The following is a 20,856-nucleotide window of genomic DNA, read 5'->3' on the forward strand; positions in this document are numbered from 1 at the left end:
ATTACTAAAGGCCACTGAATTGCACATTTAAAATGGGCGAATTGGGCGGTTTGTGAATTATAATTCAATAAAGCTGTTTAAAAAGAAAAACAATTAAGAGTGGGGTGGGGTGTTGGGTATATGGGAACCTCTTGTGTTTTTTAATGAAATATTTTTTGTGATCTACGTATCTTTAAAAAAAAAGACAAATAAAATTTTAAAAAACAAAAATTTGCATAACAAAAGAAAGGAGCCAGAGGGACTGAGGAGGGGAGCCCCCAGCTCAGGTGTGTCTGAGGCCCCGCCCAGCCCCTTACCCACCTTGTGTCCCCACACCCTGCCTGGCTCAGAGGTACTGCGCGTCGCCATGGCACGAGGCGGCGCTGAGTCCCTGCTGCGGAGGAGCCGGGGCACTGGGTAGGGCGTGCCCACTGGCGGGACACAGATGAGACGGGTATGGGAGCCCAGGGGGACAGACCCCTCCTCCACCCGCCCAGAGAGCAAAGGAGCCTCCGGCCGTGGTCCTGGGAATTGTCCACTGGTTCCTTCCCGCAGTCCCACCAGGGATCTAATTCCATTCCTTCTCCAAAGTCCCAGGTATCGCAGGAGCCCAGAGCAGGTTCGCGGGTTGGTCCAGGACAGATGGTCCGTGGGCGCCTCACTCTCTGTTCTCCGGGGTCTGCTGCTGGAACACGGGGGCTCCTGGCGCACCCAAATGGGGCCGGGTGCGGCAGCAGCTCAGGGCAGGCAGGTCTGACTCGTGCCTGCCCGCCAAGATGGTCCGCAGAACTTTCCTCTCCGCTGCTTGTGTTCTGAAAACAATGCTGGCTTTCCAGGCTTTGTAACTATGCTCTAATGTTCATATACTTTATAAACTGCTTCTGCTATACCCAGAGCAGCCACGGAACCCGCCGCTCTCCCCTTCCTCTCCAACGTTTCCTTCCATCTCAGTTTCCTGCAGCCGCGGTAACAATGTCCCGCACGGTGGGGAGAAGATTAAAACAACAGAAATGAATTCTCTCTCAGCTCAGCGGGCCAGAAGTCCCAAAGCACGGCGTGGAAGGGCCAGGCTCCCTCCAGAGTCTGTAGGGGAGGGTCTGATCTCACCTTTTCCAACTTCAGTGGGAGTTGCCCAATTTCGGCCTTCCATGGCCATCCCTGACCGTCCCTGGCCTTCCCTGGCCATCCCTGGACTGCCCTGGCCTTCCCCCATCTTCCTTTGCCTTCCTTGGCCTTCCCTGGCCTTCCTTGTCCATCCCTGACCTTCCTTGGCCTTCCTCGGCCTTTCCTGGCCTTCCTTGGCCTACTCTGGCCTTCCTCACCCTTCCCTGGCCTTCCTCACCCTTCCCTGGCCTTCCTCAGCCTTCCTTGGCTACCCCTCACCTTTCTTGCCCTTCCTTGTCCATCCCTGGCCTTCCCTGGCCTACCCTGGTCTTCCATGCCCTTCCCCGGCCTTCCTCAGCCTTCCTTGACCATCCCTGGTCTTCTCTAGCCTTCCTCGACCTTCCTTGGCCATCCTGGGTCTTCCTGGGTCTTCCTGGGTCTTCCTGGGTCTTCCTGGGCCTTCCTGGGCCTTCCTTGGCCATGCCCGACCTTCCCTGGTCTCCTAACCCCTGATTGTAAAAGCACGGTTGTTGCATGCCGCTAAGGTTTGGGGTGTTGTTGTTTCTCAGCTGCTAAAACGAACGCTGCACAACGGGTTGGCTTAAAAACGGGACCTTGTGGGCTCAGGGCTTCAGAGGCTGGACGGCTCGCTGCCTCCCGGGGTCGGGCTCTTGGGGCCGAGGACCTCTGGCTCTCCTGTCCCACGGCCACGCACTTGGCGGCGCGTCTCCCTTCCCTCCTGCTGACCGCCGGCCTCGGTGGCTGCCGTGGCTTCACCCTCTGGCTTCCCCTCTGCCCTAAAGGACTCCAGGGACCTGGGTGAAAGCCCCCCCGACAGAGCTGGGCCCCACCCTGACTGAGCCTCAACACGAGGCCCCTGTTGCAGCGGGCCCACAGGAACGGATGACGGGGAAGAGCGTGCTTTACTGGGTTCCGTGGCTCCAAGCCACCGCGGGGAACCGGGGAGCCACCGGAGCGGCCACCACGCCATCTCAATGCCACCCCGCGGGCCTCTGCTCAGTCGTTCGCCTGCCGCCCACCTCCGTGAGCTCTCAGAGGGCCGCGGCGCCCCCCGCTGAGAGGGCTGCGCTCAGGACCCGGGGACGGCTCAAGACCACCTGCTCCCCAGCCCCGCAGCACCGCACCCCTGCCATCGCCCGCCACTCGCAGCTCCAGGAACAAGTGCTCCACATCGCTGGTTCCCACGGGGCCTCGGGGGCCGTGCCAGGGGTCCCTGCCTCCCCCTGGCGCTGTGCTCGTCTGCAGGCGGGCTCCGTCGTCTCTCCTGGACACGCTGAGAGCGTGGCTTGTCCCAGTCCGCAGATGCCGTGGGGTTGTTAGAAAGCAGGAGATCCCTGGAAGTGCTCTGAAATCTGTCACTGAGCATCTTCCTAAATGACGGGCGATCGGCCGCTCAGCTGCCAGCTCATTTGGGACCTCGCAAAGGAACCTGCGTTCTCTGAAAGGACGGGGAGGGGGTGTAATGGGAACCACGGCAGGCAGCTGCCCTGCTCTGGAAAAAACACGAGGACGCGGGTTCTTAGAAGAAACAGCAGGTTTCAAATGGCTCCAGCTCCAATATCGGCCACGTCCCCGCCAAGCCGAAGTGAGGCTCCAGCACACAGCACTCGCAGTTCACTCACAGGCACCTGGGTGCATCTGTGCCTTTTACCTTCTAACGGCTCCACTAAGAAGCAGGGCAGGGGCTCGGTGGGAGACCCCAGGTCTCTCCACGGACAGCGAGCTCACCTCCCCTACGGCCAGCGGCGCGAGAGCGGACACCTGCCGTTTGGGTCCAGGAAAGGATATGCTCAAAGCCTAGCGTTTCTCTGTCTCAAGTCTCCAAAGAGGCTGATACTCTTTGGCCCATTTGTCCTGGTCGGCAACAGAGAGCCAGAGAGGTTAGCCAAGCAGCCCAAAGCCACACAGCCAGGAAGGGCAGTCAGGACTCACTCCCAGGGCTTACTCCCGCTGACCCACCTGGGCCCAGGGCAGCTCCCGCTGACCTCCAGCCTACCACCTCCACCCCGGGCAGCCTCCACCCAGGGCAGGCCCCACCCATGACTGGCTTCCCTCAGAGCTCCGCCCACAGCAGCCGCCCATCCCGGGGGGCCTCCCCCTGCTGGCCCCTAAGCTGGCTCCTCGCGTGCCGAGCCATCCCCCGGCACCACCCAGCAGCCCTGCGCTCCCTGCTGGGGGGAGACGACCGCCATCCGCGCCTGCCCCGCATTCGCCCAGGTCGCGTCCCCCCAGCCCCTCCCCTAAGGGCCACCGATGGCATCCTGCGGGCACAGCGGCTCACCCGGGGACGAGACGCCAGGCCAGCGCGGGCCAGACGGCCGGCGGCAGTGCCCAGGAACCAGAGCTGAGGACGAGCCGAGGGGACCAAAGGCCCGAACCCTTCCGGCTTCGTGCGGGACACCTCCACGGCCAAGCGTGCCGACCCCGCAGCGGCCGGGAAGCGCGGTGATTTTACCGAGGGGCTTGCGCTCAGGTCTGGGCCAGGGTGGGCCGAGGGGCAGCTGCGCCAGCTCCCGGCCACGCGCTCCGGGCAGCCACGTGCTCGAGGGCAGGGAGGGCCGTACCGAGTTCTAGGGACGCGGTGAGGCTGGACGGGACACAGCAGGCGGGTGCCGGGTCGGACACCGGGCACCCGGCAGGAGCTCAGGGGTCCTCGGACGCTGACCTGACAGCCACCACCGGCGCCTGGCATTCGTGGTGAGGCCACCGGACACCGCGGGCAGGGGCTGGCCTCTGGGGGGCCGGACCCGCAGTCCCCGGGAGGCCCCTCCCCTGCTGGACAACGCTGGGCAGTTCTCATCTGAGTTGGCTTCTAAGGCCGTGAACGGCTGAGACGTTCTCCCCTGTGACCAGGGGTGCAGGTCCCCTCGAGCCCCACAGAGCTCACAGCAAGGGCCAGCCGGGGGGTGGAGACCCCAGGACACGGTCACCAAGCTGGCGAGGTGGCCTCGAGCGCAGGCAGACACAGCGCCTCTCCACTCAGGTCTCTCCCCTGCTCAGCAACCCCCCCATGGCTCCCCATGCCCCAGAGCCCACCACCCAGCCCTCCAGGCTTGTCCCGTGCCCTGATGGATCTCCCACTGCCTCATGGTCCCAGACGCGTCCCCAAAGTCACCCTCGACAGGCCCAGAACCAGCCTTGGCTCCCACCGTCCTGTGCACGCTCGCTGCCCCCCGTGCAGGCCACGTTCGCCCCTCCAGGCCCACGGCCAAGGCCCACTCTTCTCGCACGGAGGCTCTGAGCGCCGAGCGCCCTCCGTGCTGCGCCACCACCGGGAAGCCGATCCTACTTGACACACGTGAAAGCCGGGGCTCGGCCGGGGAGGGGACCTGCCTGTTCCCACCCCCCGAGCAAGTCGCATTACTTCCCGAAAGGGCGAGCAGCCCCTGGCTCCTGCCCCAGCTCGCCCAGGCCCCTCGGGGGACGCTCGCCACCCCAGCATGACTGCTGGCCTCGGTGTCCCCGTCAGGACGTGCGGTTGAGGGGGCGCCAATCCCACTTTGGAATTCGGTTCGTTGGGGTGCCGGGGGAGGAGAGGGGGCGCAAAGGGATCTGGGACCCCCAAGGGGGCGATGAGGAAATGAGGCTGGATGATCAGGTCTTAGCCTTCTTTTTTTACTAAAAACTCACACAAACCACTACTGGAGGGGATCAAAAAAATGTGCTGTTTCCTTGACAGTTTGTATATTTCTGACTACAGGTCTGTAGAAAAACGGGGGTGGGGCGGCACTTGTTAAGAACAAACCATTTGGGTCCCTGTTCGGGTAAAACTCTACGGTCACCCCTGGCGCAGCGGGCAGCGGGCAGCGGGCCGCACCCAGGGCTCCTGGCTGCAGAGAGCTTCTCGGGGCACATCAGAACCGAGGCCCGCCAGTCAGGGGGACCCTCGCACAGTTCAAACTCCTTCAGGCCTGATGAGGCCGGAGGGCCAGGGCCGGCTTCCAGGTGTGGGGACAGCCCGGCCTCTGGGTTCCGCATGCCAGCTCAGTACCCCCGGACGCTGAGGGGGCATGGCCAGACCCCTCGGGCCCTTGCGGCCGTGATGTGTCTCATCCGGAGACTCAACAGGACACAGACGCAGCACGACAGCCCCATCCCCCCAGGGGGGTCCCCAGGGAGCCACAGACCCCAAGGCGGACTCCTGATCGGGGGACAGCCAAGGAGAGGGCCCGAGGAGGCCGTGCTCTCCCAGAGAATGCGGGTGGGGAAAGTGGGGCCCTGAGGCCACGACGGGGGGACGTCCCCGCCGCGGAAAGAGCTGAAACCCCAGGGCCCGCCCGACGTGCCCCCGCTCACCCCTGCGGAGTGCAACCAGACACCACCGAGACCTGGCGTTTAGGGACGGTGACACCCGTGCCTGCCCGGGCCGGCCCGCGGCAGGGGTCAGCGGGCGCTCTGCGTGTGCGCAGGGGATGGGAGGCCTTCCAGGGCCGAAGCTGCTGAGGCACGTGGGGGCAGCCCCTGGTCACTCGCGCTGGCCCGGGGCTCCCGGTGGAGTCGGCTCAAGCTTCGGGCAAGTCCCGGAACCCTGGGGGCCTCTGGAGGGCCCAAGCGGCCTCCCCCGTCCCTGGAGGGCGGCATTCCACTGCCGGGAGAGAGCGGCCCACCCTGACTGGAGGGGCTCGAGGAATCTCCTGGGCGGAGCACCAGGCTTAGGGGCATCTCAGACACGCACACACACAAGCACACATGCACACACACATGCATGAACACACAAGCACACACATGCAGGCACACGCACACATGCAGGCACACGCACACAACCATACACATGCACACACGCACAAATGCACACACACATGCACATACACACACACAAACACACGCACACACACAGGGGTGGGCTCCGGCCTGGGACTGGGGGCCCTGCTCCCAAGGCCAGTGCGTGTCCCCCAAAGGCACGTAGCCCTGGGTCAGGGCAGCCACGGCAGGACCGCCCGGTGACCCTGTGTGAGCACCAGCGGCTCCCCAGGCCCCAGCGCTCAGCAGATGCCCAAGAATGTTCCTGAAATCTAATGGAGAACAGGAAGCGCACAGCTGCCTGCCGGGCCGCGGGCAGCGGGGGGGGGCAGCGGGCGGAGGCAGCGGGAGGGGGCAGCGGGCGGGGGCAGCAGGCGAGGGTAGCGGGTGGGGGCAGCGGGAGGGGGCAGCAGGCGGGGGCAGTGGGCAGGGGCAGCAGGAGGGGCTGACGAGACTTAATCCTCAGAATCCCTGCACCACCCTGCGCGTCCTGAGGCCGGGCAGGTGCCATGTAGCAACTGGGAACTGCCCCCCTCCACCATGCCCCCCCATGGGAACTGCCCCCCTCCACCATCTTACATATGGGTAAATACAGGAGAAAGAAATCAAGCAGCTCTCCTGGTTCAGGGAGGCACTGGCCCTCTGCCCAAAAGCTGTCCCCCCTCGCACCGCACCATTCCAGGGTGAGGGCACAGGAGAGGGAGGTGGGTGAGGGGGCACCCTGCCCCAGCGCTGGTGGGAGGAGCGGGTCTCACCAGCCTGCCCCGGGTGGCCCCTTGTGCATGGCACCCCTCCCCCAGCGTTCCTGCTGGGCAGAGCTCCCCCCACCCACCACCATCTGTACCCCAGGGAGGGGGGCCCCGGGCCCCGAGCAGGCTCGGTGCTGCTTGCAACACAGCGCCTGACATGCCACCCATTTACCCCCGGCAAGGCCCAGCCCGTGCCCCCCGCCGACCCGGCTGGAGGGACCCCTCCTGTGCGAATCTGGACTTGCTCAAACCTGACATGCCTTGCACGCCCCACCTGCTGCAGACAGCACCTCCGGGGTAAGCCCGGGCTGCGCTTCCCGCCCCGGCTGGAGGGCAGCGTGGGGCTGACTCACCTCCAAGCACCCTGCCTCCCCCGCCTGGCCCAAGGCCGACCCCCGCAGGGTCCCACAAATGCTTTGACACCCCCAGGCCATAAAGTGGCCACCTGCACCCAAGCCTGCAGTGCCTGCAGCCAGATGCTGGTGCGACTAAAACCTCCACTTAAAATCCACACAGCCCGTGTCCTCGGGCTCAGTGGCCCTGTCCCCTGTCCGCGGGTGGCACCGCAGCCAGAGCACAGGGAGGCCCAAACCCCGCATTTCGCATGTTCTCTGAGATTGTCTACTGGCGTGCGTGTCTAGGGAAGGGCTCCGACCTGAAATCCTGCCGCAGGATCCTCAGCCTCTCCACCAGGCACCTGGGCCAAGCAGGGAGGGCGGGGGTGGCCCCTGGCCAGCCGAGGCCCGGGAGGGGGGCAGGGAGCCTGCGGGGCGCCCCGGGTCCCGGGCTGCCAGACCCCGTCCTGTCGCGGCCGGGCGGGCAGCAGCGGGCTGGGGGCGGGCAGCGCCCACGGTGGTGGACAAGGGCCCTGGACAGATGTGGGTCCCCGGCCTCCACGGCAACACCCACCCCTCGATTCGCACAGCCTGGAGGGTCCACAGTGGCCGCACCCGCCTCCTGCTTCCAGACCCTGAGCCCCCCTTGGGGAGGAGTGTGGAAATCGCCCCAAGGGGCCCCAATACCCCCGGGCCACCGACCTGCTCCCAGGCCTCCGGCCTCACTCCGCGCTGTCGGGGCACTTCGCTCCACTGGAAGCACGGCGAGCTCTCTTTACGAGTTCTCCTTCCTCTAAACCCAAGGCCACCGAAACCCAGCGGAGCCATGTTCTGCAGGGGGGGCGCCGGGAACTGCCGCGGCCACGGCCCGTCTTTGGTACCAGAGGCCTCGTGTCCCCAACTGCTGCTGCAGATGAGGCAACGAGGCTCAGAGACACCAAGGAACTTGCCAAGGTCACACAGCCTGAGCGGGCAGGGCTCGGCCATCCCTTCCTTGTTTTTGCCCTCAACTCTCTGGCTCTTGTTCTCCTCCTGAACTCCGATTCAAGGAAGGATGGCACTAGGGGAAGCATTTCCCGTGTGCCTAGTCAGAGCGGGCACCCAGATTGTCGGCCCCGGCGTGGGGAGGGCAAGGATGCGCAGGACGGAGCGTCACGGGGGCTCGGTCACACGCGGGCAGCACACAGTGGCCCCTCCCCGTTGCACCGTGCCTTCTGGCCGTGTCTTCCACCCCCAGGGCCCAGCTGGCATACCAGGTGCCCAAGGGCGTGGTGGGCGGCCCGCCGTGGCGGCAGGGCCCTGCGCCCACTCACAGCCTGTCTGCAGCTCCGAGGCCCCGGCTCAGCCTGGACAAGCCGCTCTGCGTGGAACTGCCCGCCGCCTCCGGGGACACGGGGCCTTCGGGCTCAGTGTCAAGTCACTTCTGTTTGATTAGCAAGTACTCGCCTCGTTAGAGACCCCAACCGTCCAAAAGACAGGAGGAAAAGTAGCCCCCTGCTCTCCCTCCTGGCAGGAAGCCCCTCTTGGCACCCTGGTAGGCATTTGGGCAGGACAAAGTCACACCTGCACAGGTGCAGGCACACCTGCCTGCAGTATCATTACCTAGAACGTTAGCGTAACAGTGTGGTAGGGTAGGACTTGGTACGATATTACAACGTATGCTATCACTTAGTAGAATATGGTGTGATAACATGCAACTCAGTATATAAGAAGGTGTACTACAACAGGTTATAATGTAACACTGAATTATGTTACGTTACATTATGTTATGTTACGTTATGTTAATCATTTTTTCATGAGACAGGCCCTTGTGTGCCCAGCTGTACTGGCGTTTTCAGGACTTGGAGTTGTCCTGGGTGGTGCTGCAGGGACAGTTACCGGACATTGTATGTCCTCCCATGGCCCACTGGGTGAACTGGGGGAGAGTGTGGGCTATGGTGTGGACCATTGACCATGAGGTGCAGCGGTGCTCAGAGATGTATTCACCAAGTGCAATGAATGTCCCATGATGATGGAGGAGGTTGTTGTTATGGGGGGAAGAGTGGGGGGAGGGGGGTGGGGGGCATATGGGGACCTCATATTTTTTTAATGTAACATTAGAAAAATAAAAAAGACAAAAAAGAGAAGAAGAAAAAAAAAGACGGTACCTCAGCGTCTCTGCAGCACCTAGCCAGCTCTGTAAAAGCTGCTTAATGTCCGTGTTTTATTTTGTAACAGGTGTATGGAGATGTAACGCACAGAACAAACACTCCACTTTTTTAAACTGCACAATTCAATGGTTTTTAGGATAGTCACAGTTCCACAATTGTCACCACAATTTTAGAACATTTTATCACCCCCGAAGCACCCTGCCCCGCCAGCACGTGCTCCTCCACCCCTGGCCGCGACAACTGTTCCTCCCGTCACAGCCCCAGACAAACGAGTCCTCTGACGTGTGGCCCCTGCTGACCGGCTGCTCTCACAGGGCGCGTGCCGGGTGCCCCCCAGCCGGGACGTGCCCCCCGACTTGGCTGCTTTTCACGGAGCACGGCCCTCGCCGTGCGGCTGACGCTCCCGTGCCCTCCCTCGCTGGTGCACGCCTCAGCTGCCTCCACGGCAGGGCCCTCCTGAGCAGAGCCGCCAAGCGTGTCCCCCTGCGTGCTTCTCGGGGGCTGTCTTCACTTCTCCCGGTGGACGCCTTGGGTTTTAAGCCTAACCCGGGAGGAACCGCCAGGCGGCTTTCCACAGCCGCCACCCCCTTTTACATTCACAGCGGCGTCCCCCGCGTCCAGCACAGCACAGCGCTGCTTCAGCCTCCTCGGTGCGTGTGAAGTGGCGTCTCAGTGTGGCTTTGACTGGCTTTTCCCTGATGGCAAATGCGCTTGTTGGCCATTTGTAGATCTTCTCGGGTGACATGTCTATTCAGATCCTCTACTCATTTTTTTTTTAAGATTTATTTTATATATTTCTCTCCCCTTCTCCCCACCACCCATTCTCTGCTCTCTCTGTCCATTCGCTGTGTGTTCTTCTGTGTCTGCTTGTGTTCTTGTCAGCGGCACTGGGAATCTGTGTCTCTTTTTGTTGCGTCATCTTGCTGCGTCAGCGCTCCGTGTGTGGCACCACTCCTGGGTGGGCTGTGCTTTTTTCACGCAGGGCGGCTCTCCTTATGGGGCGCACTCCTTGCATGTGAGGCTACTGTACACAGGGGACACCCCTGTGTGGCAGGGCACTCCTTGCGCGCATCAGCACTGCGTGTGGGCCAGCTCCACACGGGTCAAGGAGGCCCGGGGTTTGAACCACGGACCTCCCATGTGGTAGGCGGACGCCCTAACCACTGGGCCAAGTCTGCTTCCCCGGCCCCATGCTTACTTTTAAATGTATTTGTCTTTTTTTTTTTTAAGATTTATTTATTTCTCTCCCCTCCCCCCCACCCCGGTTGTCTGTTCTGTGTCTATTTGCTGCATCTTGTTTCTTTGTCCCCTTCTGTTGTTATCAGCGGCATGGGAATCTGTGATTCTTTTTGTTGCGTCACCTTGTTGTGTCAGCTCTTCATGTGTGCGGCGCCATTCCTGGGCAGGCTGCACTCTCTTTCGCGCTGGGCGGCTCTCCTTACGGGGCGCACTCCTTGCACGTGGGGCTCCCCTATGCAGGGGACACCCCTGCGTGCCAGGGCACTCCTTGCGCGCATCAGCACTGCGTGTGGGCCAGCTCCACACGGGTGAAGGAGGCCCAGGGTTTGAACCGCGGACCTCCCATGTGGTAGACGGACACCCTGACCACTGGGCCAAGTCCACTTTCCTTATTTGTCTTTTTTGACAAACAAATGAACATACATACACCTGACACATCCATCTACCTATATATCTAGATGCAGACTTTTCTTGGATAGATGGTTTTGAAATATTTTCTCCCCGTCTGTGGGATGTCTTTTCACTTTCTCGATAGAATAAAAGTTTTTATGGATGAAGTCCAATTTATCTGCTCCTTCCTTTTGTTGCCTGTGCTTTCGATACCACGCGGAAGCAGCCATTCTCTAATTCAAGGCACCGAAGCCTGGGCTTTCTCTGGAGCTTTACAGGGCTAGCTCAGTCTCCCAGCGAGCTTGCCTGCTCTAATTCCAGCGCGGGAGTCCCCTTGGCCTGGGATGTGTGTCTGCCGCGAGGCCGCGATGCACAGGTCCACTTCAACGGCAGGACCGCCTGCTCTTGGCCACCCGCACGCCCACGCCTGACCTGTGGGGACAGCACGTCCTCAGCCGGGCGGGGCAGGGACATTCCAGCTGAGAAGTGACAGCGCCGCGTGCGCTGCTCTGGGAATCCCCGATGCCTTCAGAACCACCTAGAGGACGGGCTGTTACCCGACCCCGCGCCGCCTCGCCCTGGGCAGGGGGGAACGGCCAGCCCTGGGGACCTCCCCTTGGCCGACGTGAAGATCGGGGTCCACGGGGGGGGGGGGGTCTGGCCGCTGCCCCAGTCTGAGCCCCTTCCCTCAACAAACATCCCTGGAGCTTCCTGGCGTGGGGGGTGCTAGCGGGGGGCATCTGGGCAAGGGGTCCCGGCCCCACCGCTGGAAGGGAGGGCCCTGGGGGTGGCTCTGCTCCAGCTGCCCTTCCCGGGGGTCTCTGGGCACCCGCAGGGTGAGGGCTTTGGGATGGGGGTGAGGAGCCTGCGGGAGGGGACCCCGGCGCAAGCAGCAGGCGGGTCGGGGGGTCCCCACCCGGCCTCCGCCATCTCCGACCCTCACCGGCGCACCACCCTGCACCCTGCTCCGGGCCCAGCCCCCAGTCCTTCCTCGCCCCTGCCTCCCCTTTCCTCCCTCTCCCCGGTCCCCGCCCCCTCAGCTTCCCCCACCCACCGTCCTCGCTGCATGCCACCCCGTCACCACGTGGGATTTAAGCGGGTTAAATACTTATTGTCTTCACCCGACAGCTGGACGCGCCTTGTTCTTGAGAAGTGGAACCCCCTCTTGGCCAGGGCGGGGTGCCCTGCCTCGGCCCTACTGGGCCCCAGCAGGAGGGTCCTTAGAGCCGGGGGCCATCCTGGGCAGCCGGGCAGCACCCCCTCCATGCCCGTAGTACCCCACCCCGCCCTGTGACAGCCCCAAGCGCCTCCAGACGTTGACCCCGGGGGACGCCGCCCCAGCCGAGAAGCACCGTCTTTAGGAGAGAGGGAAGGGCAGGATCTGGGGCGTGGGAGGGGACGGGATGAAGGGGAGGAGGGGCGCATGGGGCTGGGGGTCCGGTGGCTCTGGTGCAGACGCCAGGGTCAGAGGCAGCCAAGGCCAGGCGCGGCTCCGACACCCCCCACCCGGCCACGCTGAGCCAGGCCCTCCGGTTCCCCGAGGCGGGGCCGCCACCCAGGGCTGTGGCCGACACCCCGAAGGAGAAAGCTCCCGCAGCCCCGGCACCGGCAGGCGCCCTTCGGCGCGGGCGGCCGCCGGCTCTGCTAACTCGGCGGAGCTGCAGCAGGGCCGCCACGCCTGCCCGGCCCCGGGCTTGCCCACGGGACTCCGAAAAAAGCCGCATGCTCCCGGCCGTCTGGGCTGTACCTGGCTCTCCGGACATCCCCATGGCGCGCATCCGGGCAGCTCGCGCCGGTGCCGGTGGAGGCGGCGGGCAACAGCGGGCCGAGGGGCAAGCCGGCACATCCCCGGGCAGCCACGCCAGGGGGTCACGTGGCCGCTGACACCCTCGTGCCCGAGGAGGCGCGGGGCCAGCCCCTTCCCGGCACACCAAAATAGACTGCCCTCGCGCCAAAGGGCCACCTGCTTCCCAGGCGTCCGGGAAAGGGACGCTGAGCAGGCACCGTGGGGGCGGGGGTGGGGGCCATGTGCTGCCTACGAGTTCACACAGCCCTCCCAACAGCCCTGGGGCTGGGAGGTTCAGCCCCACGTACCAGAGGGGAAACTGAGGCTCGGGGCGCTCAAGTGATCTGTGGAGGGAGGTCCCCGGGCAGGGAAGGGCAGTGCTGGGCGTCCCACCCAGCTCTGGCTGATGGTGTGGTCCCGTTAGGTGCCTGTCTCCGACCCCTTTGGCCTTAGGGACCTCTGGAAGCGGCAGTGCTGCTTGGAGCACTCAGCTGTGCCCGTGACCTGCTTGCCTCAGACAGGGCGACACACCAGGGGCAGCCCAGCACGTGCCCAGGCCATGCCCAGCTCACGCCCGACCTGTGCCCAGCACATGCCCGACTCCGGCACAGGCCCATGCCCACTGCATGCCCAGGCCTTGCCCAGCTCTGTGTCCGGCCCCATGCTCCACTCGTGCCCAGCCCCTGCCCAACCCGTGCCCAACTCTGCCAACCTCATGCCCAGCCTCGTGCTCTGGACATGCTCGACCCTATGACCATGTCCACATCGAGCCCCATGCCAGCTCTGGGCTGCAGCTGGGCCAAGACGAGGCTGAAAGGATGGCAGGGACGTGGCAATGACAGTGGCCCCACGCGGGGCTGAGCCCTGACATCCAATCCTCGCCCCTGTGACCCTGTCCTGTTATATCCCTACTTTCCTGATGAGGAAGCTGAGGCACAGAAAGGCAGATGGGGAGGAGCCAGCACTGGAGGAGACGGCCCCCGCCTCTGAGTCTGTGAGTCCAGCGGGCCAGGGTCACGGGGCAACGGAAGTGCCGCGTGGGGCAGGTCCGGCCTGGGAGCTCGAGAGGGACGCTGGGAGCAGAGCGCCCGGTGACACGTGGAGAGCGGGGACAGCTGGAGCATAAGGCACGGCCACGGCCACCTGAGACAGGGCCAGGCCTGGGGCGTTCCGACCAAGGGCGCAGTTCTGCTCTGAGGACAAGGGGCGGCCACCGGGGGGATCTGGCTGAGCTTTGGGGAGGCCTGGAGCAGGAGGGAATGGGGTCCCCTGGGCGCCACCTGGACCTGGCCGTGCCAGCACCAGATTGGCTTGCCCTGCCCTCAGAGGCGCAAACACAACCCAGGAACCCGGGCTCCAACCGGTGAAGAAGCCACCTGCGTCCCGACCCGAGAGGGACACCAACGCCCCCAGGCCTTGGGCCACCCCCCAGGCGCCTGGCTGAGCCCATGGGGCAGTGCTCCCAGCAGGCTCTCCGTCCTCCCAGAGCCTCGCGGCCGCTGGCCAAGCTTCTGGAACGCGGCATTCTCCCTGCCAGGGTCCCTGAGTGCCTGACGGGGAAGGGGCCCCCCAGGAGAGGGGCTGCATGGCAGGAGCCAGTGTCCTGGGACTGCCAAGGCCCCTGGCAGGGGCATGTGTGCTGGCCATGCCCTAATGACGCGCCCAATCAAAGCCCTAATCGTAACTCGATCACGCCCAGGTACAGACCAGATTACACACACCATCCAACAGCTAGTCTTGGAATTCATAACCACATCAGACTGCTGCACGGCTTTTCAACAAAAGCATACAGGTGTGTGTAGCGTGTATCCTGGACACATACATCATAGCACACATGTAAGCAGCCATGCATGTAAATGCAAGGGGAGAAGGCACTAGCCTGGGAAGGGGAGCCCCCGGGAAACCCAGGTCTGTCTCCATGGAAAGCCGGGAGGCAGGACCCGGCGGTCCCGTCCTCGCTCAGGCCAGGATGCAGCGTGCTCCAGCGTGGGAACCCGCCGCGGCCAGGAATCACTGCGCTACTCAGGGTTTTCCTTTCTCTCCCTGCATCTCCCGCTCCTGCCCGGCTTTAAGCCACGGCAGGCCCGAGCTCCTGGGCGTTGGCGGCCAAAGCTCACGTGCCTTCTGGACTCTGCGCAAAAGGGAAAAGGGAGAGGGACGGAGACAGAGGCTGAGAGAGGGGGATTCCCCAGCTCAGATGGGACTCCCAGGGCCAAGGGGAGGCGTGGGGTCCCCATGTCCTGTCCCCACCCGTCAGGGCTGGAGGAGCAGGTGGTGTGGCCAGCTCTGGAGGGGGACAGGGTAGCCAGCTCCAGAGGGGACAATGCAGCCAGCTCCAGAGGGGACGGTGCAGCCAGCTCCAGTGGGGTCGGTGCAGCCAGCTCCAGTGGGGGACGGTGCAGCCAGCTCCAGTGGGGGACGGTGCAGCCAGCTCCAGTGGGGGACGGTGCAGCCAGCTCCAGAGGGGACGGTGCAGCCAGCTCCAGTGGGAGACGGTGCAGCCAGCTCCAGTGGGGGACGGTGCAGCCAGCTCCAGAGGGGACAGTGCAGCCAGCTCCAGTGGGGGACAGTGCAGCCAGCTCCAGTGGGGGACGGTGCAGCCAGCTCCAGTGGGGGACGGTGCAGCCAGCTCCAGAGGGGACGGTGCAGCCAGCTCCAGTGGGAGACGGTGCAGCCAGCTCCAGTGGGGGACGGTGCAGCCAGCTCCAGTGGGGGACGGTGCAGCTAGCTCCAGTGGGGGACGGTGCAGCCAGCTCCAGAGGGGACGGTGCAGCCAGCTCCAGTGGGGGACGGTGCAGCCAGCTCCAGAGGGGACGGTGCAGCCAGCTCCAGTGGGAGACGGTGCAGCCAGCTCCAGAGGGGACGGTGCAGCCAGCTCCAGTGGGGGATGGTGCAGCCAGCTCCAGAGGGGACGGTGCAGCCAGCTCCAGTGGGGGACGGTGCAGCCAGCTCCAGTGGGGGACGGTGCAGCCAGCTCCAGTGGGGGACGGTGCAGCCAGCTCCAGTGGGGGACGGTGCAGCCAGCTCCAGTGGGGGACGGTGCAGCCAGCTCCAGTGGGGGACGGTGCAGCCAGCTCCAGAGGGGACGGTGCAGCCAGCTCCAGTGGGGGACGGTGCAGCCAGCTCCAGTGGGGGACGGTGCAGCCAGCTCCAGTGGGGGACGGTGCAGCCAGCTCCAGAGGGGACGGTGCAGCCAGCTCCAGTGGGGGACGGTGCAGCCAGCTCCAGTGGGGGACGGTGCAGCCAGCTCCAGTGGGGGACGGTGCAGCCAGCTCCAGAGGGGATGGTGCAGCCAGCTCCAGTGGGGGACGGTGCAGCCAGCTCCAGTGGGGGACGGTGCAGCCAGCTCCAGAGGGGACGGTGCAGCCAGCTCCAGTGGGAGACGGTGCAGCCAGCTCCAGTGGGGGACAGTGCAGCCAGCTCCAGTGGGGGACAGTGCAGACAGCTCCAGTGGGGGACGGTGCAGCCAGCTCCAATGGGGGACGGTGCAGCCAGCTCCAGAGGGGACAGTGCAGCCAGCTCCAGCGGGGACGGTGCAGCCAGCTCCAGAGGGGACGGTGCAGCCAGCTCCAGTGGGAGACGGTGCAGCCAGCTCCAGTGGGGGACGGTGCAGCCAGCTCCAGAGGGGACAGTGCAGCCAGCTCCAGTGGGAGACGGTGCAGCCAGCTCCGGAGGGGGACAGTGCAGCCAGCTCCGGAGGGGGACAGTGGCTCTCAGTCTTGCAGAGGCCCCTGGGGCCTGAGCTGGCAGGCCTGGGCAGAGGACCAGGAGGGCTGCCCTGAGCCCTGTCCCCACCCAGGGACTTCCCATGATTTGGGGGGCGGGGTAGGAGAGAGAAAACCAGGAGGGCCAGTAGGACAATCAGCACCTGCCCCCAGCATCCGCCGCCCCCTTCTCGGGCATCAGCACCCAGACTTCTCCACAGACCCGCCTCCGTTGCCCGTTCTCACCACCTGATTGGCTGGGACTGACCCCGCCTCCGCTCCACACTCGGCCCTGATGGGCTGCAGCCCACCTGCACATCCATCCTCAGCCTGGTGATGGCCTGGGGAGGGGGAGCGTTCTGCTGGACTTTGGGGGAAGAGCCCCCGTCTCTCTCTCCCCAGCCCCCTGGACAGGACCCTCGTTTCCTCCGGAGGATGTGGAGTGGGCTCCAGAGCCGTCCCTGCCCTGCCCAGAAGCTTCCAGGCTGGTCCTCAGGAAGAGACGCTGGGAAGCAGGGCTGAGTCCCAAAAACTCAGGAACCTTCCATGAAGGGCACCCGGGCGTCACGCTCGGAGCTGGGCTCTCTGCCCCTGGCCAGTGGCTTCAACTGCTCTGACGTCACACAGAGAGTGGCACGTCCCCGTCGAGAGGGGCCGGCACACGCAGGTGTGCTACCTGCAGGGCGGACAGTGGCTCTGGTTCTCGTCCACACCCTTCCTAGGACCCCCACCTGGGAAGAGCAGGTTTTTCTTGTGCTTGTCTTGGACTAGCTTTGGCCGATGGCAGGTGGGAAGAAGTGGCAACACGCCAGTTCTGCGCCTGAACCTTAAAAACTTCACCTCCTCTGCTGCCCCACTGTTTCTGTCTCTGCTTGTTGAGAACACCCCAGGTTTCCCAGCAGGAAGACGAGAGAAAAGGCAGAGCCGCACAGACCCTGCGCCGTGCAATTGATGGCTGGGGTGTGCTGCTGAGCGTTGGGCTTGTTTGTTACGCAGTACATTACTTTCCTACGGTTGCTGTAACAAATGACCACAAACTTGGTGGCAGAAATTTATTCCCTTACAGTTTTGGAGGGCAGAAGTCCACCATTAGGATTGTAAGGCCAAGGTCAAGATAGGGCCGTGCTGCCCTCGGAGGCCCTAGGGGAGGGGGCTTTCCTGCCTCTTCCGGTTTCTGGTGGTGGCCGGGATTCTTCGGGGCCTTCTGGCTGGAGGCTGCATTGCTCTGGTCTCTGCCACACGGACACACCACCCTCGGTCCTCTGTGCATCTATCACTAATCTCCACCCTCACTCCCTCACATTAGGACGTTTGTGATTACACTTGGGCCGTCCAGATAATCCAGGATCATCCTCCACCTCAAAGGCCTCGACTTAATCACATCTGCAAAGACCCCTCTTCCAAATACGATACCGTTTAACGCTGACGGGGCCGAGGGATCGGGAGAGAGGCATTTTTTTTCAGCCCAGCACACTCAGTAACAGTTTAAACCATCGATATAATACGCAAATGTATGCGTATATAAATGTATAACAAAAGCACTTTTTGCAAAACAGCACTTACCCTTGCTACTTGTGCCGTACGCTGTTATTTTTCTATTCAAGTCAAAGCGTTATATAAAAAAGGCTGCCTGTGACCCACTAATCTGATTTCCTGCCTCCCACTAACGGGTCACCACCTGCAGAGGAGAAAGTTCTACGCTGCGCTCTCCACCAGCTCCCGCGACAGGCCGCGAGGCCAGAGCAGAAACCACGGAGGCTTCGAGAAAACAGAGGAAAGCGCTCCACGCAACACCCGAGCGCGGCACGGCTAGCGCCTGCCTTGGTGACCCCCGGCTCCAGAACCTTCTCTCCGCCAGCTGCCCCTGAGCAGCTGCACTCCCTGCAGCTCGGCCGTCCCAGGCTTCATGGACAGGAATTCGGGGGCGCAGATGCCTAGAAGGTTCTCTGTGGGGACGAGGCTGCTTGGTGGAGGAAAAAAAAGCGCTGGGAATGGCAGCTGGGGCTGCCCTGGGGCTCGCTGGAAAGGGGTGCACGGGCCCCAGGGCCTTCCTTACCCGCCTCTCACGGCCCCCTCCTCCATGGCACACCCCCCGCCCCGTATTTTAACACGGGCCTTCACCCCGACAGCACGACTGCTTCCACCACTCACTGTAATATCAGTAGTTACAGTGAATTACAGCTTCGATTATGAACGCTGCTTAAAAGCTGAGAAGTAAGATCAGGGGCTTGAAAAATGTTTGATAGGGCGGCGGACTTGGTTCAAAGGCTAGAGCATCCGCCTACCACATGGGAGGTCCAGGGTTCAAACCCAGGGCCTCCTGACCCACGTGGTGAGCTGGCCCATGCGCAGTGCTGATGTGCACACGGAGTGCCCTGCCATGCAGGGGTGTCCCCTCCGTAAGGAGAGCTGCCCAGTGCGAAAGAAAGTGCAGCCTGCCTAAGAATGGCGCTGCGCACACGGAGAGCTGATGCAACAAAAAGAAACACAGATTCCTGTGCCGCTGACAACGACAGAAGTGGATAAAGAAGATAGCAGCAAATAGACACAGAGAACAGACAACCGGGGTGGCGGAAGGAAGGGGAGAGAAATAAATAAAAATAAAATCTTAAAAAGAAAAAAGAAAAATGTTTGCTAGAAAAATAAAGATGTTGAGCAGGACTCTTAGGCGGGGAGGGCAGCGGCGCTCTTCCAGGACGTGGCAGTGGTAGTCCGGGGCACACCCACCCACCGCATCGCGCACCAGCTCTGGGACCCGGCCTGGTGGTGTCTCCTGAGCCTCAGTTTCCTCTTCTGTAAAACGGGGGTGCAGGGGGCACCCCGTCAGGAGAGCCTCTCACACACGTCGAGACGTCCCGCCAGGCCCCCCATCTCCAGTGGGACACAGGTGTGCCCGGACACCTCGAGCAGGTGGGGACAGGTGGGCCATGCACCTGCGGGTGGGAAGTGGGACCCGTCACCGGGGCGTTTTTGCCCCCAGCCCTCGGGTGTGGGCTTCTGGCAGGCAGCAGGGCTGGGCTTTGGAAAGTGGCATGGAAGGAAAGAGCCGAGAAAGGTGGGGAGACTAGACCGGGGAGATTAAAGCAAAGAGGCCGCGGCCTCAGGTGCTGCAGGTGAGAAAAAAGCAGCAAGCGTCTCTAAGGACACCTGGGGGACGGGGGGACTGCTGGAGACCTGGACCCACTCCCAGGTGGGCTGTGCTCAATACTGAGGAGGGAGAATGCCAGGCTGCCGGCAAGTACCTTCCGTCGTGTTCAGGAAAGGGAGAGAAAGAACCTGCAGGCAACAGTCGCAGCCGGTGTGCGCAGGGGAGGGTGTCACAGGGTCGGGGCTGTTGTTCCGATCTGCTTTATTTTTAAAAAATTTTTTTAAGATTTATTTTATTTATTTCTCTCCCTTCCCCCCTGTTGTCTGCTCTCTGGTCCATTTGCTGTGTGTTCTTCCGCGTCCACTTGCATTATTTGGTGGCACTGGGAAACAGAGTCTCTTTTTGTTGCGTCATCTTGCTGCGTCAGCTCTCCATGTGTGCGGCGTCACTCCTGGGCAGGCTGTGCTTTTTTTGTGCTGGGCAGCTCTCCTTACGGGGCGCACTCCTTGCACGTGGGGCTCCCTCCTTGCGCATGGGGCTCCCCTACGCAGGGGCACCCCTGTGTGGCACGGCACTCCTTGCGCGCATCAGCACTGCCCATGGGCCAGCTCATCACATGGGTCAGGTGGTCCTGGGGATCGAACCCTGGACCTCCCATGTGGTAGACGGACGCCCTATAAGTTGAGCCACGTCCACTTCTCAGCTTTGTTTTAATATCTGTCAGCTGAAACTTTTTCAAAATAGGAAGTTGGGGAGACGGAGGAGGGAGAGACCCCCGTCTGGAAGGGGCTCGAGCGGCAGGGCCGGCAAGCTGTGCCTCCAGGACCTGTCTGCAGCGACGGAGGCAGACCCACGGCTCGACCCCTGGCTTTGCCACCGAGCAAACTCTCTCCTCTCCTGGCCTCAGTTTCCCCTTTGTAGCCAGAGTCGATAAGTTGTGGCTTGCACACCCCCATGCCTCCCCAGCTTCCTAGAGCCGGGGGCAGACACGGGCGACAGATGGCCTGCTCTTTGACTCTGCTGGGACTTGTCCTCAGAATCCTTCTCAACACAGCACTCCCGGAAAGCTGTGCCAATCCCCTGGGGTCGGCCCAAGAGAAGACGGCGCCTCCTCTGGCTCCTTCCTGAGACCGCCCTCTTCAGGTGAAGCTCAGCCAGAACCTGTTTGACCACAAGTTTTGACCACATCCCCCTGTGGCACGGCCTTCAGGGCCACCGCCTCCTGCAGGACCCAAACCCAAACGCCTTGCCCTGGCGGCACTTCCTCAGGCGCCAGGCGCAGGGGGCGGGTGTCCTTGGGGCCAATTCCCAGCCGCCCCCGGCCCTTCATCCCGCATCTCTGCTCACCCGTTGGTGCCCGGTCTGGAATGTTCTCCTCGCTCACCTGACCAACTCCTGCTCCAACCTGAACGCCCAGCAGGCCTCCCTCCTCCAGAAAGCCCTCTCCAGTGTCCCTATCAGAGCCAGTCCACCCCGACCTGCGAGCCCTGCCAGGGGGGACGGAGCCGGGAATGTACGGGTCAGCCCAGGGGGGCAGAGAGTGGGCTCTGCCCGGGCCTGACGAGTGACCG

The 20,856-nt window shown here is 63.2% G+C and overlaps 1 protein-coding gene across 9 annotated transcripts in view; it reads right to left on the reverse strand.

Moving 5' to 3' along the window:
• ABLIM2 (actin binding LIM protein family member 2) overlaps window positions 1-20,856 on the reverse strand; it is a 161,185-nt gene that overhangs the window by 124,843 nt on the left and 15,486 nt on the right. For 5 of the 9 annotated variants that reach the window (XM_071217452.1, XM_071217453.1, XM_071217467.1 and 2 more), the window contains exon 1: window positions 12,455-12,575. The exons of 2 other annotated variants lie outside the window; for them this stretch is intronic. In XM_071217452.1, the coding sequence (XP_071073553.1) occupies window positions 12,455-12,485 (31 nt within the window). In that variant the 5' untranslated portion in view covers window positions 12,486-12,575. Of the gene's footprint in view, window positions 1-12,454; window positions 12,576-20,856 lie in introns of those variants that run through there. 2 more of the 9 variants (XM_071217465.1, XM_071217464.1) reach the window with 1 other exon arrangement.

The sequence above is a fragment of the Dasypus novemcinctus genome, chromosome 1 (assembly GCF_030445035.2).
Source record: "Dasypus novemcinctus isolate mDasNov1 chromosome 1, mDasNov1.1.hap2, whole genome shotgun sequence".
Taxonomy (NCBI): Eukaryota; Metazoa; Chordata; class Mammalia; order Cingulata; family Dasypodidae; genus Dasypus; species Dasypus novemcinctus.